Source organism: Amblyomma americanum, chromosome 9 (assembly GCF_052857255.1).
Source record: "Amblyomma americanum isolate KBUSLIRL-KWMA chromosome 9, ASM5285725v1, whole genome shotgun sequence".
Taxonomy (NCBI): Eukaryota; Metazoa; Arthropoda; class Arachnida; order Ixodida; family Ixodidae; genus Amblyomma; species Amblyomma americanum.
Window position 1 is genome coordinate 118390359 of NC_135505.1, and position 19755 is coordinate 118410113.

The 19755-nt window shown below is 49.8% G+C and overlaps 1 protein-coding gene across 4 annotated transcripts in view; it reads left to right on the top strand.

Annotated features, from left to right (window-relative positions):
- The window catches only part of LOC144104184 (G1/S-specific cyclin-D3-like), a 325929-nt gene that overhangs the window by 282872 nt on the left and 23302 nt on the right, over positions 1 to 19755 (top strand). For all 4 annotated transcript variants that reach the window (XM_077637049.1, XM_077637047.1, XM_077637048.1 and 1 more), the window contains one exon: positions 5769 to 5937. In XM_077637049.1, coding sequence (XP_077493175.1) covers positions 5769 to 5937 — 169 coding nt within the window. The remainder of the gene's footprint in view (positions 1 to 5768; positions 5938 to 19755) is intronic.

Below are 19755 nucleotides of genomic sequence, written 5' to 3' on the forward strand. Positions count from 1 at the left end.
CTGGTCGAGGCTGTGGCAGGCTTGTGAATGGAGAGCCGAAGACGCGAAATACCTGCCTGCGATGGGAGCCGCTAGTATGGTGTTAGAAGAAGGCCTCTGCTGCAAACGACGTCGTTGCGATTGTCGTCCACTTCCTGCCCGGGCCACTCTGACCCGCGAAGGAATGTTGGGAGGAGGCGCCAGGATCGCGGTGGTTCTAAATGGGCCAATGGCGCTCCTCTGGAGCATAGCCACTTTTCTTGTATTGCCGAGTTTTTTGCGCCTAGCGAACAGTGAAGCATTATGGGAATAAGAGAGCCCGTGCGAGTTTGGGCCGCGTAGATGGAATGTGGCAGGTGGTTGGCTTCAGGCCAGAATTCATTCATTTTCTCTTTGTTTGCGTCGGTGGGCTCCCAGAAGACCTGTGCGCACTTGGCGCCAGCGGAAGTGCACAATGAGGACCGTGACGTGGCTGGCCATGTGGCGACAACGCGCGGGCATCTTTGGCGCGTAGAAAAGGCGAGGCGGCAGGGCATTGTGCAACTCCATGAATGGGAACACGGTGCTGAACGCGTCGACATCGTCCTCTCGTAGCTCGTAAACGACGGGGTCTGTGCATTTTAGAGTAGCAGAAATGCCACACTGGTCGTTGAACACGGGCTTCTTTTCATAATGTTTTTCTCTAGCTATCACTAGCACGAGTAGTTGAACCGCCTAAGGGCGCAGAGCATTGCTGGCAGTTTACACAAAAAAGGGTCCCTTAAGGTAAAGTTGTGGCAGACGTCCCTCTTTAGGGGGGCGGGCTACTTGATGAAGCCAGAATATTTGTTCGTAAATCCGTTTTATCTCCTTCAAGATAAATATCGGCGCTGAGGGCAGGAGGGATCGAGTCACGAAGACATGACTGAGGTACCACAATTAGCATTTCAGCACAGTTCTAAGCAACACCCCAAAAAACCAGCCCGGTTTCGCTGCGTCCTGCTGTTCACACACGCTGCCACGAGTTGCATGTGCCAAGAGTGCATGTGCCACGAGTTGCATGTGCCAAGAGTTGCATGCACCACATAGCTATCACGCCTTACTGGAATGGTCTATAGGATGTAGAAGGGGAAGCCAGTGGAAATAAGATTCAAGTGCCGACCTTGACCACAGGAACTCGCTGCACTGTGCGAATTTCGGTCATCCCAGGTGCGCGCACAACGCACTATTTCTGCGTGGGACCGACTGGTGAGCCGTCAGATTACACCGCGGAAGTTTCCCACTGACACGCACATGCCCACTGTACCGCGCTTCTTCCGCCGCCGCTGTTCCCATAGCGGCGGCAGAAAGGCTTGGCGCCGGCGGGTTGGTGTCGGCGAAACCACAGACGCGCTCTGCATTCCATTCGCACCGTCAGCGATGGGAACGAGTCGGGCTGGGGAACTTCCGTCGCCGCTCGCGCCTGGCCTGGGGATCACTTGCACCGCCGTCGAACGACGTCAGTGCACGGAAGCGCGGTCAGTTTCTCGAACGGACCCTTGCACACAAACCGCCCATCCGGCACCCTTGGACACAAGAGCTGTAGCATGCCGACTCCCGTGAGAAGCAGGAACAGCACCAGTTGCGTCTGCGGCGTCCTTCTTATCTGACAAGGTCTAACACTTGCGCAAGCGAAACAGCGCTGGTTACCTTCGGGACGTTAGATATCTATCTTCTTCTCATCACTGCACCCGCCGCGGTGGCTCAGTGGTTAGGGCGCTCGACTACTGATCCGGAGTTCCCGGGTTCGAACCCGACCACGGCGGCTGCGTTTTTATGGAGGAAAAACGCTAAGGCGCCCGTGTGCTGTGCGATGTCAGTGCACGTTAAAGATCCCCAGGTGGCCGAAATTATTCCGGAGCCCTCCACTACGGCACCTATTCTTCCTTTCTTCTTTCGCTCCTTCCTTTATCCCTTCCCTTACGGCGCGGTTCAGGTGTCCAACGATATATGAGACAGATACTGCGCCATTTCCTTTCCCCAAAAAACCAATTATAATTATATATCATCACTGCCCTATAGTTGTGAACACGTAACGAATATTTGGCATCGTCTTTGGGTGGAATGCGTCCAAAGGCAGCTTTCAAAACGACTTATCACCGACTCCAAAAGCTTGCCACATGCGCCTGAATGTAGCAAGCGAAGCATAAGTGAATAATTGGTAGCGTATGACTTAAAACAGCCCCGCGTTTCCAATCTTTGCGTTTAGAACTGTATTTTAGGTGCCTTTCAGTTCGCCAGCGCCAGCGCGCTGGTAGGAGTCAGAGCGCGCTGCTTCGATATGCGACTTCACGGTGCTTAATGTTAGCTGAAGTGCGAAACAGTCTCCTGATGTTCCTTTCACCTTTCAGGAAGGCAGGCAGGCACTAATATAGGAAACACCGGGCCACGATTTTCACGAATGACGGTGACACTCGCACACTGTCTGCCCCGCCGATGTCAATGCCTCAGCAGTATGGTAACCAACGGATGCCATGCGAGCAATATAACACCCGTGCCACTCGTGTCGTCGGAAGGTCCCCTGCTTCTCTACGGCAGCTTGTGATAATATAAGGCTTGCTACGCGTTCCCCACCGAGACTGCTGTGTGGTCTGGGCAGGAAGGAACCCTCGCATAGCGGAAAGCGTCGACAAGCAGAAAGGAAAGGCAGGGAGGGCAAAAAATGACTCCACCCTTCTTGACCTTGTCCACGGCGAGTGGTGGTGAGTCGACGCCGCATGCTCGTGTCGCGCCGCTGGAACAGCGTGTGGTATTTTAATGGCGACATTTTCGAGTCACTGAAAGGCGCCCGAAAAGGCGAACTGCACTTATCCGGAGTTCCCGGGTTCGAACCCGACCGCGGCGGCTGCGTTTTAATGGAGGAAAAACGCTAAGGCGCCCGTGTGCTGTGCGATGTCAGTGCACGTTAAAGATCCCCAGGTGGTCGAAATTATTCCGGAGCCCTCCACTACGGCACCTATTTCTTCCTTTCTTCTTTCACTCCCTCATTTATCCCTTCCCTTACGGCGCGGTTCAGGTGTCCAACGATATATGAGACAGATACTGCGCCATTTCCTTTCCCCAAAAACCAATTATTATTATCATTATATTATTATTATTATTATTATTATTATTATTATTATTATTATTATTATTATTATTATTATTATTATTATTATTATTATTATTATTATTATTATTGTGCATTTGAAGGGCTCCGACCTTAGCGTCTCAAACGTGTCACCGCATTTAGCTGAATGTGCATTTAAACAGGTTAATGACGGCGTTACTAAGATACACGTGACTGCATACGAACCGTCCAAGAAGCTTAGCACAAAGACGGGCAACCGACGAGTGCTTTTTCAGCTCCGAGCGTTCTGACGTCGCTGCTCGAGCAGTCTCTAGGATTGGTTTTCTTTTTTTTTTCTTTCAGTATTTCTCGCCACTCCTAAATTGCCTTGCGATGGGCGTCGTTGAACTGTGTTCGGTCGCCCTCTGATGGACAGGTGCACAAAAGATTGCGCGCGCGTGCAGCTTAGATTGGATCTGAACGTCTCTGAGCGCGTCTTCTCCAAATCAACTGAATTCGCCATGCCGCTTTGAGCACCGGCAAACGCCCCTTCACAATGGTTCGCCATTTACTTCGCGTCGATGTAACTGCAGGGCCTATCACGAAACATGCAATGAATGGTTCTTTCTTTCTTGTCCTCTTTGTTTTTTTCTTTCCTTCTTTCTTTCTTCCTTTCTTTCCTTCGTTATTTCTTTTTCTCTGTTTCTTTCATTCCTTCTTTCTTTCTTCCTTTCTTTCTTTCTTTCTTTCTTCCTTTCCTTCTTTATTTCCTTTTCTCTGTTTCTTTCATTCCTTCTTTCTTTCTTTATTTCTTTTTCTTTGTTTCTTTCATTCCTTCTTTCTTTCTTCCTTTCTTTCCTTCTTTATTTCTTTTTCTCTGTTTCTTTCATTCCTTCTTTCTTTCTTTCTTTCTTTCTTACCTTCTTTATTTCTTCCTTTCTTTCCTGCTTTATTTCCTTTTCTTTCTTTCTTTCTTTCTTTCTTTCTTTCTTTCTTTCTTTCCTTCTTTATTTCTTTTTCTCTGTTTCTTTCATTCCTTCCTTCTTTCTTTCTTTCTTTCCTTCTTTATTTCTTTTTCTCTGTTTCTTTCATTCTTTCTTTCTTCCTTTCTTTCTTTCTTTCTTTCTTTCCTTCTTCTCTTTCTTTCTTTCTCTCTTCCTTTCTTTCTTTCTTTCTTTTCTTCTTCCTTTCTTCCTTCTTTCTTTCTTTCTTCCTTTCTTTCCTTCTTCCTTCCTTTCTTTCCTTCTTTCTTTATTTCTTTTTCTCTTTGTTTCTTTCATTCCTTCTTTCTTTCTCCCTTTCTGTCTTCCTTCCTTTATTCCTTTCTTTCTTTCCGTCCTTCTTCCTTCCTTCTTTCCTTTCTTTCTTTCTTTCTTTCTTTCTTTCTTTCCTTCTCTCTTTCTCTTTCTTTCTGTTCCTTTATTTCTCGCCCGACCTGCTTTTGCATTCACTTGTTTGTTTGCTCGCTGGCTGCCAACAAAAGCTTTCTATTGCGCGTGATCCCCTAGCGTTGCCTATTCCATCCCTTCTCCGATGTCGCATTAGCAAGGAACGAAAAAATGATCAAACGAGAAAGACTGAAGAAGTGGTACCGGGTGTGCTGTAACCGAAGACACCCATTACCGACACTGCAGTCTGTACACTCACCGCTACTGCCGCACGTCATTCATACTACGCTTCCACTTGTTACTTTCCTTTGTTCTGCCCATTTTGTTTGCCTTTGTTTCGCGTCTGGTATTAGCGCGCTTTATGGCTGCCGGTGTTCACATGACCGCGCCGTTTCACCGACTGGGGGCGTGATATTTTAAGCCGCGCGCGACCGTACGCCCCCGCACCGTTCCCACGCTCCCTCTACCGCCGTCGACGCCGTAGCGAGCAACGCATCACCGACGTCCTCGTCGCTAAAGTTTACGCGTCTAGCGTGGATTAGCGCAGCACTCCGACAAGCCCCTTCTCTGTTGGCGTCGTCTAGGCGCCCATGCATCATGATCCGGGCGCGCCCTGACTGCGGCGCTAGGTTTCCCTTTGTAAAGAGGATGGAAGAGGTTTCGCGATCGCTGATGCAACACAATGAATGCACGAAGGACAAAGGTGCTCATAGAAACCGCTGTGTGTCACTCCTCTAACGCTTAAGGAAGGTGTTTCTAAGAGGGGAGCGCTTTTCCGGTGATTTGGCGGGACGTGGGATGACCTGTTGTGAAATTGTATTGCTAGCGAGAATGTTTGTTAAAATGTTGCACGCTTTTACAATCCTCTACTGACTGGCCACTGACAGAAAAGGCGCTTGAAGAAGAACGTCACTGCTTTTACCGAGAGAGATCCTACTGAGATAGAGGCCATTGTTGAGGCCTCGCTATTTAATCGTAGCTTGCATGAATTTTGAATACAGTAGGATCGCATACATGGCAAGCTACATCTGCTTTTTACCCAACTAGCAATCACTCCTCAAATTTGAACTCTATCATCATTCATCAGTGTGGAATAAGTGGTCTCGCCATTTGAAAACAACCATTGTCGTAGGTCTTACTTCAAGATGTATGTTAAAGTAAGAAACGCTTCTGCCCAGAGTAGTCAACTACTCTGGGCACTACTCAGGACGACTACTCTCGATGACACTAAGTATCTCCTAAGAGTCAAGTGTCTTTCATACGGCGTTGATGTGCATCCCGCATGGTCGCTGACCTCCGTCACTCATCACCACTTTACTTTCCTGCCACCGCAGGATTGGGAGCTGTTGGTGGTGTCCACCCTCAAGTGGGACGTATGCGGTGTCATCGCCAACGACTTCCTCGACCACCTGATCCACCGGCTTGAACTGCCCAAGGACCTCCGTGACCGCCAGGACCACATCCGCAAACACGCGCAGACGTTTATCAGCTTATGCTATACGGGTGAGTTTTGCATTACGTTAATCCGGCGCCATGCAGCTTGTGTGGAAAGGTAGAAAGCATGAAGGCCACGAAGGCTCTTGACAGGAAGCTGTGCTACCTGCCCACATGAGGACTTTGTAGAGCTTCAGAAGAGTGACCTGGAGGTTCATTACTTCTCGCACTATCTGGTGTAGCTATACCCTGAGTAATCTACGTACTTCATGACGGCACATACGCTGTGCCTATAGCTGCTACGGAACAAGGCGTTATAGTTGGACATCACTGGCCCCTTACCTTCGAATCAACATTATCTTATATAGCTTAATGATGATGATGATGCACAGCATGGTGGCGTTGAAGGGCATGCGACGTCTCAAGGACGTTTTAGGGAACTGGAATGTTAGTAGGCAAGAGTGGCAATAGATTACACTTCCTATAATGAAAGCAAGGTAACGGCGTATGTGTTCATTTGAGGTGCAAATAAAACTAGGAAGTACAGTCTAGCCATCAGTTTTACTAGAAAAGGTTCATGATCCTTCTCGCGCTTGGCTTACATGATTCGCTGTGTGTCGTCCGGACAAAATCATTCGTACTAACGCTTTTTTTGGGCACACGCACACATAGGGGCGAACGCATCTCCACTGTAACATGCGCCTCCTATACTTACTAGTCTAGAGACCCAGCCGCGGCATGCGGCATTGCATTAAACACAAGCGATGACGCTCGCGTCGAGCGGTAGCCGCGAGTCACCGGCGGGGGGCGCTCGGAATGCCGTTCTCAGCCTCCGCCACGCGGCACTGCTGTCGCTTGCCACTCGGCAACAACCGGCAGCCGAGAGTTCAGGGAGCGCATTCCGCGCCGATAAGCGTGGCATATATTACTCCACTTCTGCTGCTGCTGCTGCTACTGCATTCACTGCCACCACCGCTGTTCGTCTATATAGCTATCCAGTGCGGATGTGGAGGGACGAAGCGAAAGGGGGGGATTCCTTTCGCCGAACGAGGGCGTTGCTTACCACACCGCTTCTTTGGCGTGAGAGTGTCGCGCCGCGACCCGCTTATCAATCCTGTCAGCTGATGAGAACGGTGCATGCATTATACGACGGTCCGCCGCTACCGCCGGGACTGCAAATTGTCGAAAGCGAGTCAGGAGATTGAGAGGAAAAAAAACTAGTGAAAGAGAGGGCGAATGAGACGGAACAAGATAAAGAAAAACGAGCCGTCGGCGCGGCGTGACATTGAACTTGAACGGCATGGCTGGAATCTGTTTAGTAGGGGACGACGATGTGCGTGTGTGGGTCGCTCGGGCTTGGAAGAGCGGAAACAAATTCAAACACGCCCGGGCTACGCAGACGGTTGCAAGGTCGTCGCCGTTCAGGTGTTTCGCCCCTTTCTGCGCACAATTTTTATTACCATTGCTGATTTTTGTTCCCTTTGCTTTTCGTCGTCAGTTCGGCCCTTGAGATAACCTATCGAATTAAGTGCGCCTGTTTTCGCATGCTTTCGGATGCGTCTGATGCGTGTCTGGAAGCAGGCCTTCCCACGCTCTTATTTTTTTCTTCATTTCCTGCGCTCAGTCTCTTAACCCGTTGTGCTGGAGGTTATTTTTGGGCCTGGTTGGGTGCGCGTTATTTTGCTTTTTTTACGCTTAAACCAAGCCGATAACCTACAGGAAATGAAGTAAAAATCGCTAACATGTCCCCTATGTCCTCTCTTCCTTACCCCACTTAAGTATCACCGTCGGGCGCTTAAATGTTACAAATTATTTAAACAGAGCAGTCAAAAGAGCGATAAGATTCTGTGTAAGAAAAACGTGTCCTGTTAAATATTTCGAACGCATTTGGGCCTCCAACTCTGAACGAAAGGAAAAAAAATATGTCGTGCTGCCGTATTGAGGTAAAAAGCGGCCGAAGGGTTGAGAAGTTATCTTGAGAGTGAATAGAACTTCATGTCGCTTCTACGGACATTCACTGCAACGTCTACATGGGCTTCGGAAAAGCTGTCCTTTAATGCACCGCAGGTCACTGTTGTGAGCTTCAAACGCAGCTTAATTATAACCAGGTTCTCTCTAACTGACGTAAGCCTCAACCAAGTTTATCGATCGCTTCCTTCATTGGAATGAACGAGGCAGGAAGAAGGAATATATAGGAAGAGGAACAGGCAACGGGAGAGCAGAGGGGGTTCAATCGCTCTGTCGCACATTTGGCACGCGCAAGGGGTGCCCAAGGAAGACGACGATGACGAGGTTCGTCAATCACAGCCGGGTCTCCCTTGCCGCATAGGGGTCAGTGTGCCGAAGTCCAAAGACCGCCGGCCGCGAATGTCACAGACCGCGCCGTCTCCCTCCGGGCGCCGCTTCACATCTCCGGGGTGTCGGCCTCGGCTTGCGGGCTGCTTGCTGCCAGGGCTGAAGGCTGCTCCATTGATTCATCCGCTCGCCACCGAACCCCCCGCAATGCCGGAGGAGAGGACACCACCGAGATGGCATGCTCATCGCGATGGCAGCTCTGCCGGCGCACGGGCTCGGCGGCGCCTCGGGGGAGGTCGTCACTCCAAGGTCACGGCTGGTGTCATTCCTGGGAGTGAGTGGACAGATGCCGGCAACATGTGCGGTCGACGACTGAGCCGACCCTCCTGGCGCGACCGTGATTTGAGCTGCGGGTCTTTATGTGCTTTTCTTCACGGCCACTGACGAGGGGCGACGATGACGCGGTTCCTGCGGCCCTCTCTTTCCGAGCTGCGCCGCGGAGTCATCAACCACTGGCTGGGTCATCCAACACGTGTTCCGTGCACTCTCCTTTTCTGCCGGCACTGATTGCCTCGCTACTTTCGTTTTCTTTTAACCTCGTTAGCGCCTCGCGACGAGACGTCCGCGTCATGTCTAGATCGGCCGTTACGGTGCTTCCTCGACTGTCAGTGCCTGACCGTCTTTGCTTTGACTCCGAATCTCACAGTACACCTTATGTAGTGCGGTGAGAAACAACTAAGGTTGATTTGTCCTCGGGGAACTTGGAAGGAACTAAGAAAATACCCTCTTCGGCGTTGCTGAAGATAGAAAGACAAGATGGGCTGTAAAATAAACAGGCTCGATGAGGGCGCACTCGTGTACTATTCAAACATAATGGTGCGTACCGTACCCGTGTATCCTACCCTCTAAATTGCGCTTTTTGCAGGCACTGTTTGTGATGATGAGCTTTGTAATTGCCTTGTTTGCAATGCGTCTAGACCTCATCGTTCATTGTCCCAGCCTAGCTTCGGTTCTCACGAACGTTCCGTTATCAACGGCGTCCCGGAACTCGGATGCCCTGGCTGTTCATCATAGCGCCTTGCTTCTTTCGTTCTTATACGCATAAAAAAAAGCATTTACAATCGCTCGGTAGTACAGTACTTCAGTGTGTAAAGACCCCCTTGGCCCCTTGCCCTACAATCTTCCCTGCACATATTTGAAAAGCGCCACGGACAGGGCGTCGAGCCCATTCATACAAAGCAGCTCACGGGTTCCGAACCGCTCCTTCCAGAAGGCAGCGGCCATCGTCTTAAAGCAACACGGGGGCACGTCAGCGCGGCTCCACAATAGAAGGAAGCAAGGCGGCAGACCCCCGGCCGGAGGGATAAGTGATGCCGCTGGGATGAACGTTCTTTCACCGACGTCCGCCCCCGCAAATGCCGTCTCGCCGCCGACCGAGGGTCACCATCACTGGCGTCGTGGAGGAAAGACAGCACATCCTCCCTTTTTTCTTGCTTGATGAGCCCGGATTCCCAAGAATCAGCTACTATCCTCCTTTCCTGCCTCCTCCTCCTTCTCCGCCAGCACCCGACGACCCCCCCCCCCCCCCCCCCCCCTCTTCGCCGCCTGAGGGAGTTGGTCGCTGCATCGTGCAGACATGCACACGTCGTAGTACTACTCGTCATCTTCCAGCTGCAGGCGTCAGAGTTGTGTGCAGAGCCATCCGGCCGAGATCTTTGCCTTTGCAGGACTCACATCAGCGTTGCTGATAAGCTAAACTGATGGGCACAGCTTCATCCGGTCTTCGTGTTCAATGTCCAAGACGCCTTGGATCCTTGTTCAGACGTCTTAAAGTGTACATTAACCGCCAATTCATTTAGGAGGCATTCCAGACTCTTATGCATTCCTTCACCATGCAAGCGGGAGAATGAGACTCGTTTTTCCTACTCGAACTCGTGGCTTCGGGAGTGCTGAACGGAATAGCGTTGCGGTGTTGGCTGGGGCTCTCGCCGTCGTCGTTTCGCTTCCTGTCTTCGAGGAAACTCGGCCTCCGCCCCTCTTCGGGGCTGGCTCGCGCGCGCGTGCTGGTTCTCTCGCCCAGGCGATTCGGGCGGCTTCTTATTTTTCTCGGTCTCGCCAGAAAGCTGCCGGCAGCAAGTCATAACGCAGCAACGGCGGCGGCCAACGCGGATATGGTGGCGGTAACGTTCGCGCGCGTGGTTTCGACGAGACCTCCCCCTTCCCTTGTACATTATCGCTTCTTCTCTCTCCATTCATACACACTCCTAGGGCCGGCACCACGGCACCGCCATTCAGAAAACCCCCCACTCTGTGCCGCCTCTGGTGTCCTTACTCAGCGAAACGTTAGAACCACTGTGGGGTTTTCTCTGTTTGTACTGCGTGCATTAGGTCTTGCTCGGTTCGTGTGTGGCGGCCGTGGGACAGTCGTGAAGTGTGTGCGTGTGTGTCATTGAGCAAGCCGGATCATTGGTACCCTCTTTTTCCATCCCCCTGTAGAGTGCTCTGCGTAGAACTCTAGAGATAGCGTACGACTTTACCTCTTCTCGTGGAACGCTGTGTCGGGCACGGCGAACGCGGTCGGAGGTGCCACTAAAAGAACTTGCTTCTGCGTTCACTCTCTTCACTTTGTGCTGCCTCTGCGGAGAGTTCTAATACTCATAGAAATGGCCTTGTTTTGCTAGTTACACAAATTGCTCGGCCTGAGCTTCCGCAAGTGGTGTAAGTCAGTAAATTCACCGAAAACTTTTAATTTACAGAAATGGACTCGTCAAGTATCGCTCGTTGTAAACGTTAGCCGGGTAATCTGAAAGCATGACATTCCGGTGATTGATTAAAGTGTATAGGAGACCCAGTTTCCTGACTCGACAGAGCAAACCTAATGGTTTGCCTGCTAATTAAGAAACTATTTCGAATTCTATGCTAACCTCGTCCACATTGATGATAAATACTTCAAGCAACGAAATGGATCTTAGAACGCGTTGCAAATTGTTTTCATATTCGTTGTCCGCGGTTACCCATACCCCACACGAAGTTTGAAGCGGCTCATCTTGACTCGGGTTAGTAGACCACCATCGCGCTGAGCACAAACTGCACCGGCGACGTTCATTCAGGGGTCGAGTTCGGAACTCCCTGGCTTCGCCTGGGTATTCCGCTCCGCGTGAATGGGAGTCCTTGGCCGTACACGCCCAGGACTTCCGCTGTGTCTCTGCGGCCTCGGTCATTGTCACAGCACGCTGTTCTCTACGCGAGGCAACACGTAAAGGAGAGCGGTGCCCTGAGTAGAAAGATCCGGGTCGAGTTCCGGTGGCCACAGCGGCAGCACATCTACAACCTCCACCTCCTCCTCCTGGTACACCCCCGTTGTCCGGGACCCTGCCCAATTTCTTTGTCATGGTCCCTCAATGGCTCTCAGCTCTCTTCTTTATCTCTGCGCTTTCCTCGAGGCATCGCATTACCACTAAAAAAAAAGTAAGCGCCAGCTTCTGTGCGTCTTGCACGGGACAGAGGGCCGTTAAAAGAACTGTCTTTGTGTGTACCACCCTTCGCAATTCTTTTCCCTCTTTTCGCCTCTTTCTTCGAGAAATTTGGCGGTGTCCCGGTTGGCGTAAAGACACTGGCGACTGGCATACGCGAACGCCTTTCCTTTTGTCCGCTGTGATGAGTCTTTCCCGGGTTCGGCCCTGACCTTTCCCCTCTAAGCGAACACGGCGCGTGCGAGGCAGTGTCATCAGGCCCCGGCACCACAGCGCCACGCCAAACGTGCGTTGTGTCGCAACGGCTCCGCGTCCCAGTGTTGGCGTGCTTATTCGCTGATTTTCTTCTTTGTTGCCGTTGTCGAGCGGGCTGGCACCATCACGCCCTACGTGGTTACTTTCTTTCATCTACGGATCCTATTGTCCTCTGTCCGTTCCTCGCCCTCACTGTAACGGAACGCGGGAGCGAGTGCAGTGTCATGCGTCACGGTTTGACGCCGGGCTTCTGATTTGACACCCACTAGAGAGCCTATCGCCAGTCAACTTGCTTCTTCCGCTCTGTTTATTTTTTTGTCTTCGATGACGGCCGATCGACCTTCAGCCACTGCCAATATCTCGTGTGAGAGCTATCACTTTTGTTCTATGTTCCGTGTCTCTCTTAAGGCTACTCGGAGCATAGGCAGCAGACAACGGTTCTTGGATGTCAGCCTGTTCATTGTTAGACGAGCACGTTTCTTTCTTAGAAGGATATCCTAAAGCAGTTCTACAGAGCGGCTGAAAATCCACTCGGTAATTGAACATCCTACTTACTCGTTCCCACCTCTTCTGATGCAGTTCTAACTCTACCAAGCTTCAGCTTCTACCATTGCTATAACACGAGCTTACTCGTTACTAGTTTTGTGTGAAGGATGTCGCAAAGCAGTTCTACTGAATAGACACGCTGAAAAGCCACCCGAAAATAAACACCCTACTTGTTTGATGCTACTTCTTCCAATGCAGTTCTAACTCTGCCAAGCTCCATCTTCTACCAGGGCTATACCAGGAGCTTGTTCGTTTCTGGGCTTACAGTACACAGACAGAAATTATTCTCTAAAGCATTCAGTACAGATACATCTCGGCACCTTCTACGGCGAAACATCCGACGCAAGCCGAGAACAAGAACAAATTATGGAAATCAAACATTTTTATATCAGTCAACCGAAATATTAAACAAGGTTGAGGAACTGTTAGACTTTAGCGCTCCATTGGGTACTTTCAAAAAAGCGTTAAACGCATTGCTACTAGCCGATGTGGTTCCTTTTCTTGATCAATGTCATTCTGTTTCCTTTCTGTTTGTTTGTATGTACGTACATACGGTCACAAAATGAATATATACAGTGCAGTTTCTGATATGTGTGCATTGTGGCTGTGTAGTGCGTGTTACAAGCGTAATATGTTTGTACTTGTGTAAATTCTGTACTTTTGCCTTTTATATGTATTTCCTTCTCTTATCACTGCTGACGAAACTGTTTGCTGTAGGGGGCTGGGACCTTTCGCCAGGTCATTGGTACCTTTAGTCCCAGTCTCCACTCGCTATGACGAGGAAATAAAGTTCAACCAACCAATCAATCAATCAAGGCAGTACTAGATCTTTTACCAGGGGCTTCTTGGTTGCCAGCTCGTCGCAGTACAGCTGTTCCTTCTCAAAACGGTTTGCGAAACTTTCGCGTCGAGTCGAGTTAACTTGAACTGAATTAAGCCCAGAAAGAGACTGGTTGAGACTGAACAGGCAAGCAAAAAAGAAACGCCTGCCTCGCACTCCAGACTACTCCCAGAGCGGATCTCCCGCGCAATCACGTCCTTCCTCTCATCCTGCCCCGCTTTTTTTTCTCTTCCTTTTCCTTACTTGATTCGTTGTTTTGAGTCACGAGAGGCGTATATCTTTTTTAGTCGCATCCTGTGCAAGCTGACTCCGTCAATGAAGGGCCCTCTGAGGCAGGGCACTTGTTACACAGCCTGAGCGGCCGGGAAGTGTGTGCGTGTGGGTGACACGCACCTACACTTCCGAAAGGCGATACGGCAAATGAATGAAAAGGATAACAAAGAAAAAAATATATCCAAGGAAGGCTGCCGGCAGAGTTTCTTCTCTACGAACTTCAGCATCGAGTTCTTTGGTCGTACAGTTAGGAGTACAGTGTTGCTCGCAATTCTGACGATGAGGCACAATTATCTATGTCGTTAAAGCTGGCGCGATTCTTAGTTCGACAAGACATGCCTCCACTGAGGAGTCGAAAATGCAATATTCGCTTGCAGTTGGCTAATAATAATAATAATTGGTTTTGGGGGAAAGGAAATGGCGCAGTATCTGTCTCATATATCGTTGGACACCTGAACCGCGCCGTAAGAGAAGGGATAAAGGAGGGAGTGAAAGAAGAAAGCAAGAAGAGGTGCCGTAGTGGAGGGCTCCGGAATAATTTCGACCACCTGGGGATGTTCAACGTGCACTGACATCGCACAGCACACGGGCGCCTTAGCGTTTTTCCTCCATAAAAACGCAGCCGCTGCGGTCGGGTTCGTGCAGTTGGCTCCCAATTTCAACTTCGGCTTTGCCACGGTCACGCATGCAGTTGGCTCCCAATTTCAACTTCGGTGTGACCGTTGCAAATCTATCAATGATCGGCAGATATCTGGCGCACGTACCTTACAGGGGCTAATTTAGCGGGTTCTGTAACGAAGCTTCTCTGGCAAATGTGGAACTACCATGCCCGAAATCAGGCGGTGTCCTTGCGCTATTACGAATTTAATGAGCCGCCACCGCCCTGGACCTCTTTCACGTGCAAAACATTCGGCCTCTCCCTAACCTCTTTTTTTTGCCCTATTTTTTTACTTGTTTGATAGCATGCACGACCGGTAGGCTTATACACCGGATTGTACGGTATCCGTCCGCAAAAGGAGCCGTATCTCGGCAGCCTCCGCTTGTGACCCCCCCCCCCCCCCCTAGGCGCGGGAAGTGTGACAACGGGAGGGCACCAATCGCTTCCTCCACGCGCGTGGCACCCTGCTCTTTTAATCTGCCTCCTTCTCTTTGTTTTGTTTTTATTTCATTTGTGTCGACAACGGAGAGAAAACAAAAAAGAGGGCACGCAGAACAGAGCACACTAGCTCTGTAGCAGTACATCTGTTAGCCGGGAGCCTGGTTGTATAGCTGGATCCTGGCAGCATTCGATGACGTAGAATGGCTGCGAAGCAGGTTGACCAGGACGGAAATCTTGGAGGTCGCACTTTGGGGAATTAATCAGCAACTTCACTCAGCCAAAAACAAACTGGACTAATCTTCGTGCAACGTTGTTAGAGCTTGTGAGGTTGATTCGCCAGGTAATAGAAAAATAAATGACCTCGGATAGCTTAATCTGTAGATCGAGGGCCTGAAATATGCACTGGTCTCAAGTTCAGTGACAAGACGCGCATTTTTTTTTTTTCAGCGGCAAACATTCTAAGAAAGTTGCGTATCTTAAGCCGTGTGTCAAGGTTCATGTGTATGCTAAAGAGTGACCACTCCTTCCTTTGAAAACTAGTCCGCTGTGGGGGATTCCCCCTAACAGATTGAACTAATAGGAAGTAGAAACCTTAGAGTCCTGGAACTATCTCACCAGCATGCATTAATGAATTCAAGGTATTTCATGGTAACTATTGATGTTGTCTAAAGGTCCGCGAAAGACATTGCTCGCTTCTTCGTTTTTTACTTTATTTCTGACAGCTTCGACTCTCTGTTGCCATCCCCGTTTCAAGCCTCGGCAGAGCAGGATGTTCAAGGTATAGGCTTCTCCCCATCCGCTGTGGCCCCACGGAAGACTTCGGGCTCTAAATATAAGCGCCTTCTAAGGCTGAGCTCATACTGGTAAACCTCAGTGCTCTTGAGAACAAAGACATCGGGAAACCACTGCGGAGCAAAGGCAACTTAACAGCTCCGAAGAAAATAACATAAACTGAAATAACTTGTATGCAACTAGGAAAAAAAAAAAACCGAGTGCAAGGAACTGGTGATGCAGCTAAGTGATGTTTAACGTACGTCATGCGTAATTTCCACTTGAAAGTAAATGTGCATTGGATGAAGAATAACGCAAAATTAATAGCGATGAGAAGTTTGAAAAAGAAAGGACAAAACCAAGCGAGCAAGGTTACTCAAATGCGCATACCTACCCACCATAGTAGCAACGCCATGCTTTAGTAATTATGTTATCGGTTAAAACTCGTTTCCACAGGCTTAGCGTAATACTGACGAGCATTTTGTACCTTCCATGGCCTCCGGTTAAATGGGAACGCCTAGAAGAATCGTTTTTCCCTTATCAAAATGGTCCATAGACTGTTTATAGACATCTATTGCCTTCCTATAGATATTTTCTTGCGTCTACTCATAGTTTATAGACAAAAATAAAAATCCTCTGTAAGCGTATGGCCACAAATCTATAGATTGTCTATAGACTGTCTATAGGATTTGTATTGCCTATCGGATAGTGTATAGGGTTTCTCTATAGAAAGTTTATAGACTTTATAGGCACCCTATAAACGTTTATAGACACGCTTACAGAAACGTTTATAGGCACCCTTTAGACTGTCTAAAGAAATTTTTGTAAGGGTTGTTACTCTTGCTTATAGCTTGTGATGTTTGCGAATCCACGTTTGCTTAGTCAAGAAATGTCTCGGTATTTTCTAGAGCTCACGGAGTTTTCCCTTATGCCTCCCTTCCTCTGATGCATCACCAAAGACGAAAGGACAAGATAATGTCGAATGGCGCCGACATTCACACGTCACTCGCCATGCTTGTATGATGGCCCAGTGCACCCGCCCCCGACCGACAGGCAAAGTCATCCCTAAAGCGGCCCTTGGATTCCTCAACAACGCGTTCCGGAACGATTATCGTTCTTCTACGCATATAGCCAGCTTGTATCAGCCGCCGACTGCCGCGATAACAAAGTAGCACGTTGGGCTAGTTTGTTAAGCGCGATAAGCCTTTTTACAACTGCTTCGGGCTCAGGCTGGTTGAACTGACCATTCAATATCCGGGGCTGTACTATCCTGTAAACAAACAAAGTAGCTAGGAAGAGAGAGAGAGACAAGAAAATTGAAAAGAGTCCCAGGGAAAGGGACAACTTAAGCTGCACTGCCTCTGACCTCTTTTTACGGGAGACATGGGACAGGCCGATCAGCAACCAATCGCGACATAGCCCATTTGTTGACAGATTCCTTGGGCACGTGGTGAACACGTGGTCTTATATATCATCCATGCTGCAGTGCACATGGTCGAGATTTGGTGTACACGTGTTCTTATTGGTGAACATGGTGGAAGTGAGAGTTCTCGGTTACGACATACAAAGACCGCAGTTTATCTGTAGCTGGTCCCGTAGTTTGCCCGGCACCAAGGGCCTTAACGTTGCTATCGGTGTTATCTGTGAGGGTTAAAGAGGGTAAGTGTTAAAGTTGGCGTGTGAAATCACAATCTTAATCATTGTACTCCGTCACAATTGCCAGCACTTCGTCTGCGAGAACGCTGGACTACTTCAGGCGCATCGATGAATATCGGGAACAAAATAAGCATGAAAAATCTTTAGACATTTCACCTCATGTAGCAGATTTATGGCTCACTGTTAATCTGCACTGCATCGATCCACGGTTGCTGTTCTCCATGAATGTTGTGACTTCTGGCTTTCGATGCACAGCGTCTTGTTGCGCCACCTACAAGCTGAAAAACGAAGCAAGCCTTATTTTTTCAAGTCCCTCAACTTCTTCGCTTCTTCGGGGCACAGTTTTCGGCCATAGCAGTAATCCCCGCACCGTTGGCCCCTGTCGACTTCCCTTTGAATCTCCTTCCATTGCACGAACCGGCCGCCGTAGGCGCCGCATTTAAAGTGCAAATGGTTGCTATTAACGAGTTTCCCACGACGACGAACCCCCCCCCCCCCCCCCTCCCGCCTTTGCTGCAATCGTCCGCTTGTGATCAAGGATTAGTTTGCGTCTCTTCTTTCTTTCCGATCTTAACCCAATGAGCCGGCAACCCGAGACACAGGCAGATCGTCTCGCAAAAGAACGATGGAACAAAACAATAAACAGAACGGACAACAAAAGAAGTTGGAAGTCGAGAAAGATCGCAGAATGCAAATGAACCTGCGCGCATACACACTGACGCCAGCAGAGAGTGTTGTGGCTCGCCGCACCGTATACCCGTAACGAAAAGCAAAAAACAAAAACAAAAAAAGAAGACGAAGGCAAAGACGAAGCCGAAGTAGCGCAGGACACTATGTTATAGGATAACAACAACAACAACATAGTGTCCTGCGGAGGCGGTGTATATAGAAGTACCGAAATCGCCCGGCAAGATAATCGCAGACAATTAAAGCAAAAAAAAAAAAAGTAGAGCGGGCTCCATGCAGGGGTATCGCATACATATACAACAAGCACGCGTAATAGCTGCGCGGCGCTCGCGTTCTCTTCCAAGAGGAGAGCCCGGCTTCAAGGTCGTTTTCTGTCGGGCCCGCTCCAGACACGCGCCGTCCCCCACTTCTACGTCTTTCCATCGGTTTCTTACCCCCTTGTTTCGTTCCCCCAGACGCCCAACCCCCCAATCCTGGAGGCTCTCTTACGTAATTGCCCGGGCGAGACCGAGACATCACGGGTACCGCCGCCTCCGCCTCCTCCAGAAGACCGTTTTAATTAGCGGGCCTTCTCCCGGTTTTCTATTATCATTACGCACGAGCAAGTGACAACGGCGAAGAGAACACGTCTGAGAGGCTTCCTTCTTTCGCTCTTTAGTCGTCCTGGTGAATCTTGTCTTCAACTGGCTCGTTTTCTGGCATGGCTCTGCCTATGGCTTGGCGCGCCCTAAAACTGTCGTCGCTGACGAGGTGAAGGACTGTCTAACGAGAGGCACTTGAATCGGGACTTAGGCGGTACTCCACTTGTTCTTCTGTACGTAATGAGTAAAGAAAGGAGAGGGTGGAGTAGCAGCGTGTGTCCTTGACCAACAAGCAATACTTTAGTGCTCTAACTTCTTCGGAATACGGTGAAGCACTCTAGCAGGAAGCAGCCCACTGCAGCATCGTAGTCGGTGTGCCATGTCCAAAGAGCTGTCACGCTCAAAGAAGGAGCGTGAAAAGAGGCGGCTCCCAGTGGGAGGACCCGGAACTGATCAGCGGGAGTCCATTTGTGCTTTACGGTCGTAATTCAGCAGCATTTACGCCGAAGGCCGCGCTAGGAACGTCGATTTCTCCTTACAAAGCGAAGAGGCGTCTTGCCGCCGTCTTCAGACACGTGGGCAAAGAAGGCGGAGGAAGCCGACTGCGGAGTCTTTACAACGGCTGGGACACAAATGTAGTTACGCGATATGTAGCTGTTAGAATGAGCCAGACATTTCGGCGGGGGGCGAAGGCTAGGAATCGAAAACATGGAAGTGAACATTATTTACAAGATTAATTTACTGCACACGGTGACAGAAGGTACAAGATTTCCCACCGGAAGTTTCGTCAGCTTGATGTAAGTTATCCCATATTTTAACCCTGCTCTACTTTTCGGATGTCTCTTAAAATAAATCGGATGCCCTGCAGCTGCTGTTTCCCGTTATTCGGCCTTGAAGATCCCTGTCCTGTGGTACCTGCCGTACCGTGGTCTCCTAATACCTGTAGGTATTGAAAGCCGTCGCTTGCATCAAAGCAGGCAAGCAAGCCCTTTACGCCCGCTTCAGAGGCCTCTTCAGGTCTGACGTGGCACAGTTCGAGTTCACTCGAGTACAATCTCCTCTGGCCTCTGGCGCCAGGAGGAAACGTCCTGGTGATTGAACTCTTTCACCTCGCCACCCACGGGTTATTAAAGATCGGAAACTGCGCGCGAACACAGAAACGCAATGGGGAATGGTTCGCTTGTCCGAGCTTATAAAAGGGGCGGCTGCGGAGAGCGGGGTACCTAGGTAACCGGCCTCGCGCTTGGCGTGGGAAGTTGAAATGACAGGGTGTAGAGCGAGCCAGTGAAAAAAAACAAAAAAATACGTACCACGAGTCCGTCGCGGGGTGGGGGCACCAGCAATGGTGCCGGCGCCTTCGGGGCTCTTGATCGTCTCGACGCCAATTTGGTTAATCGACGCTGATAACCG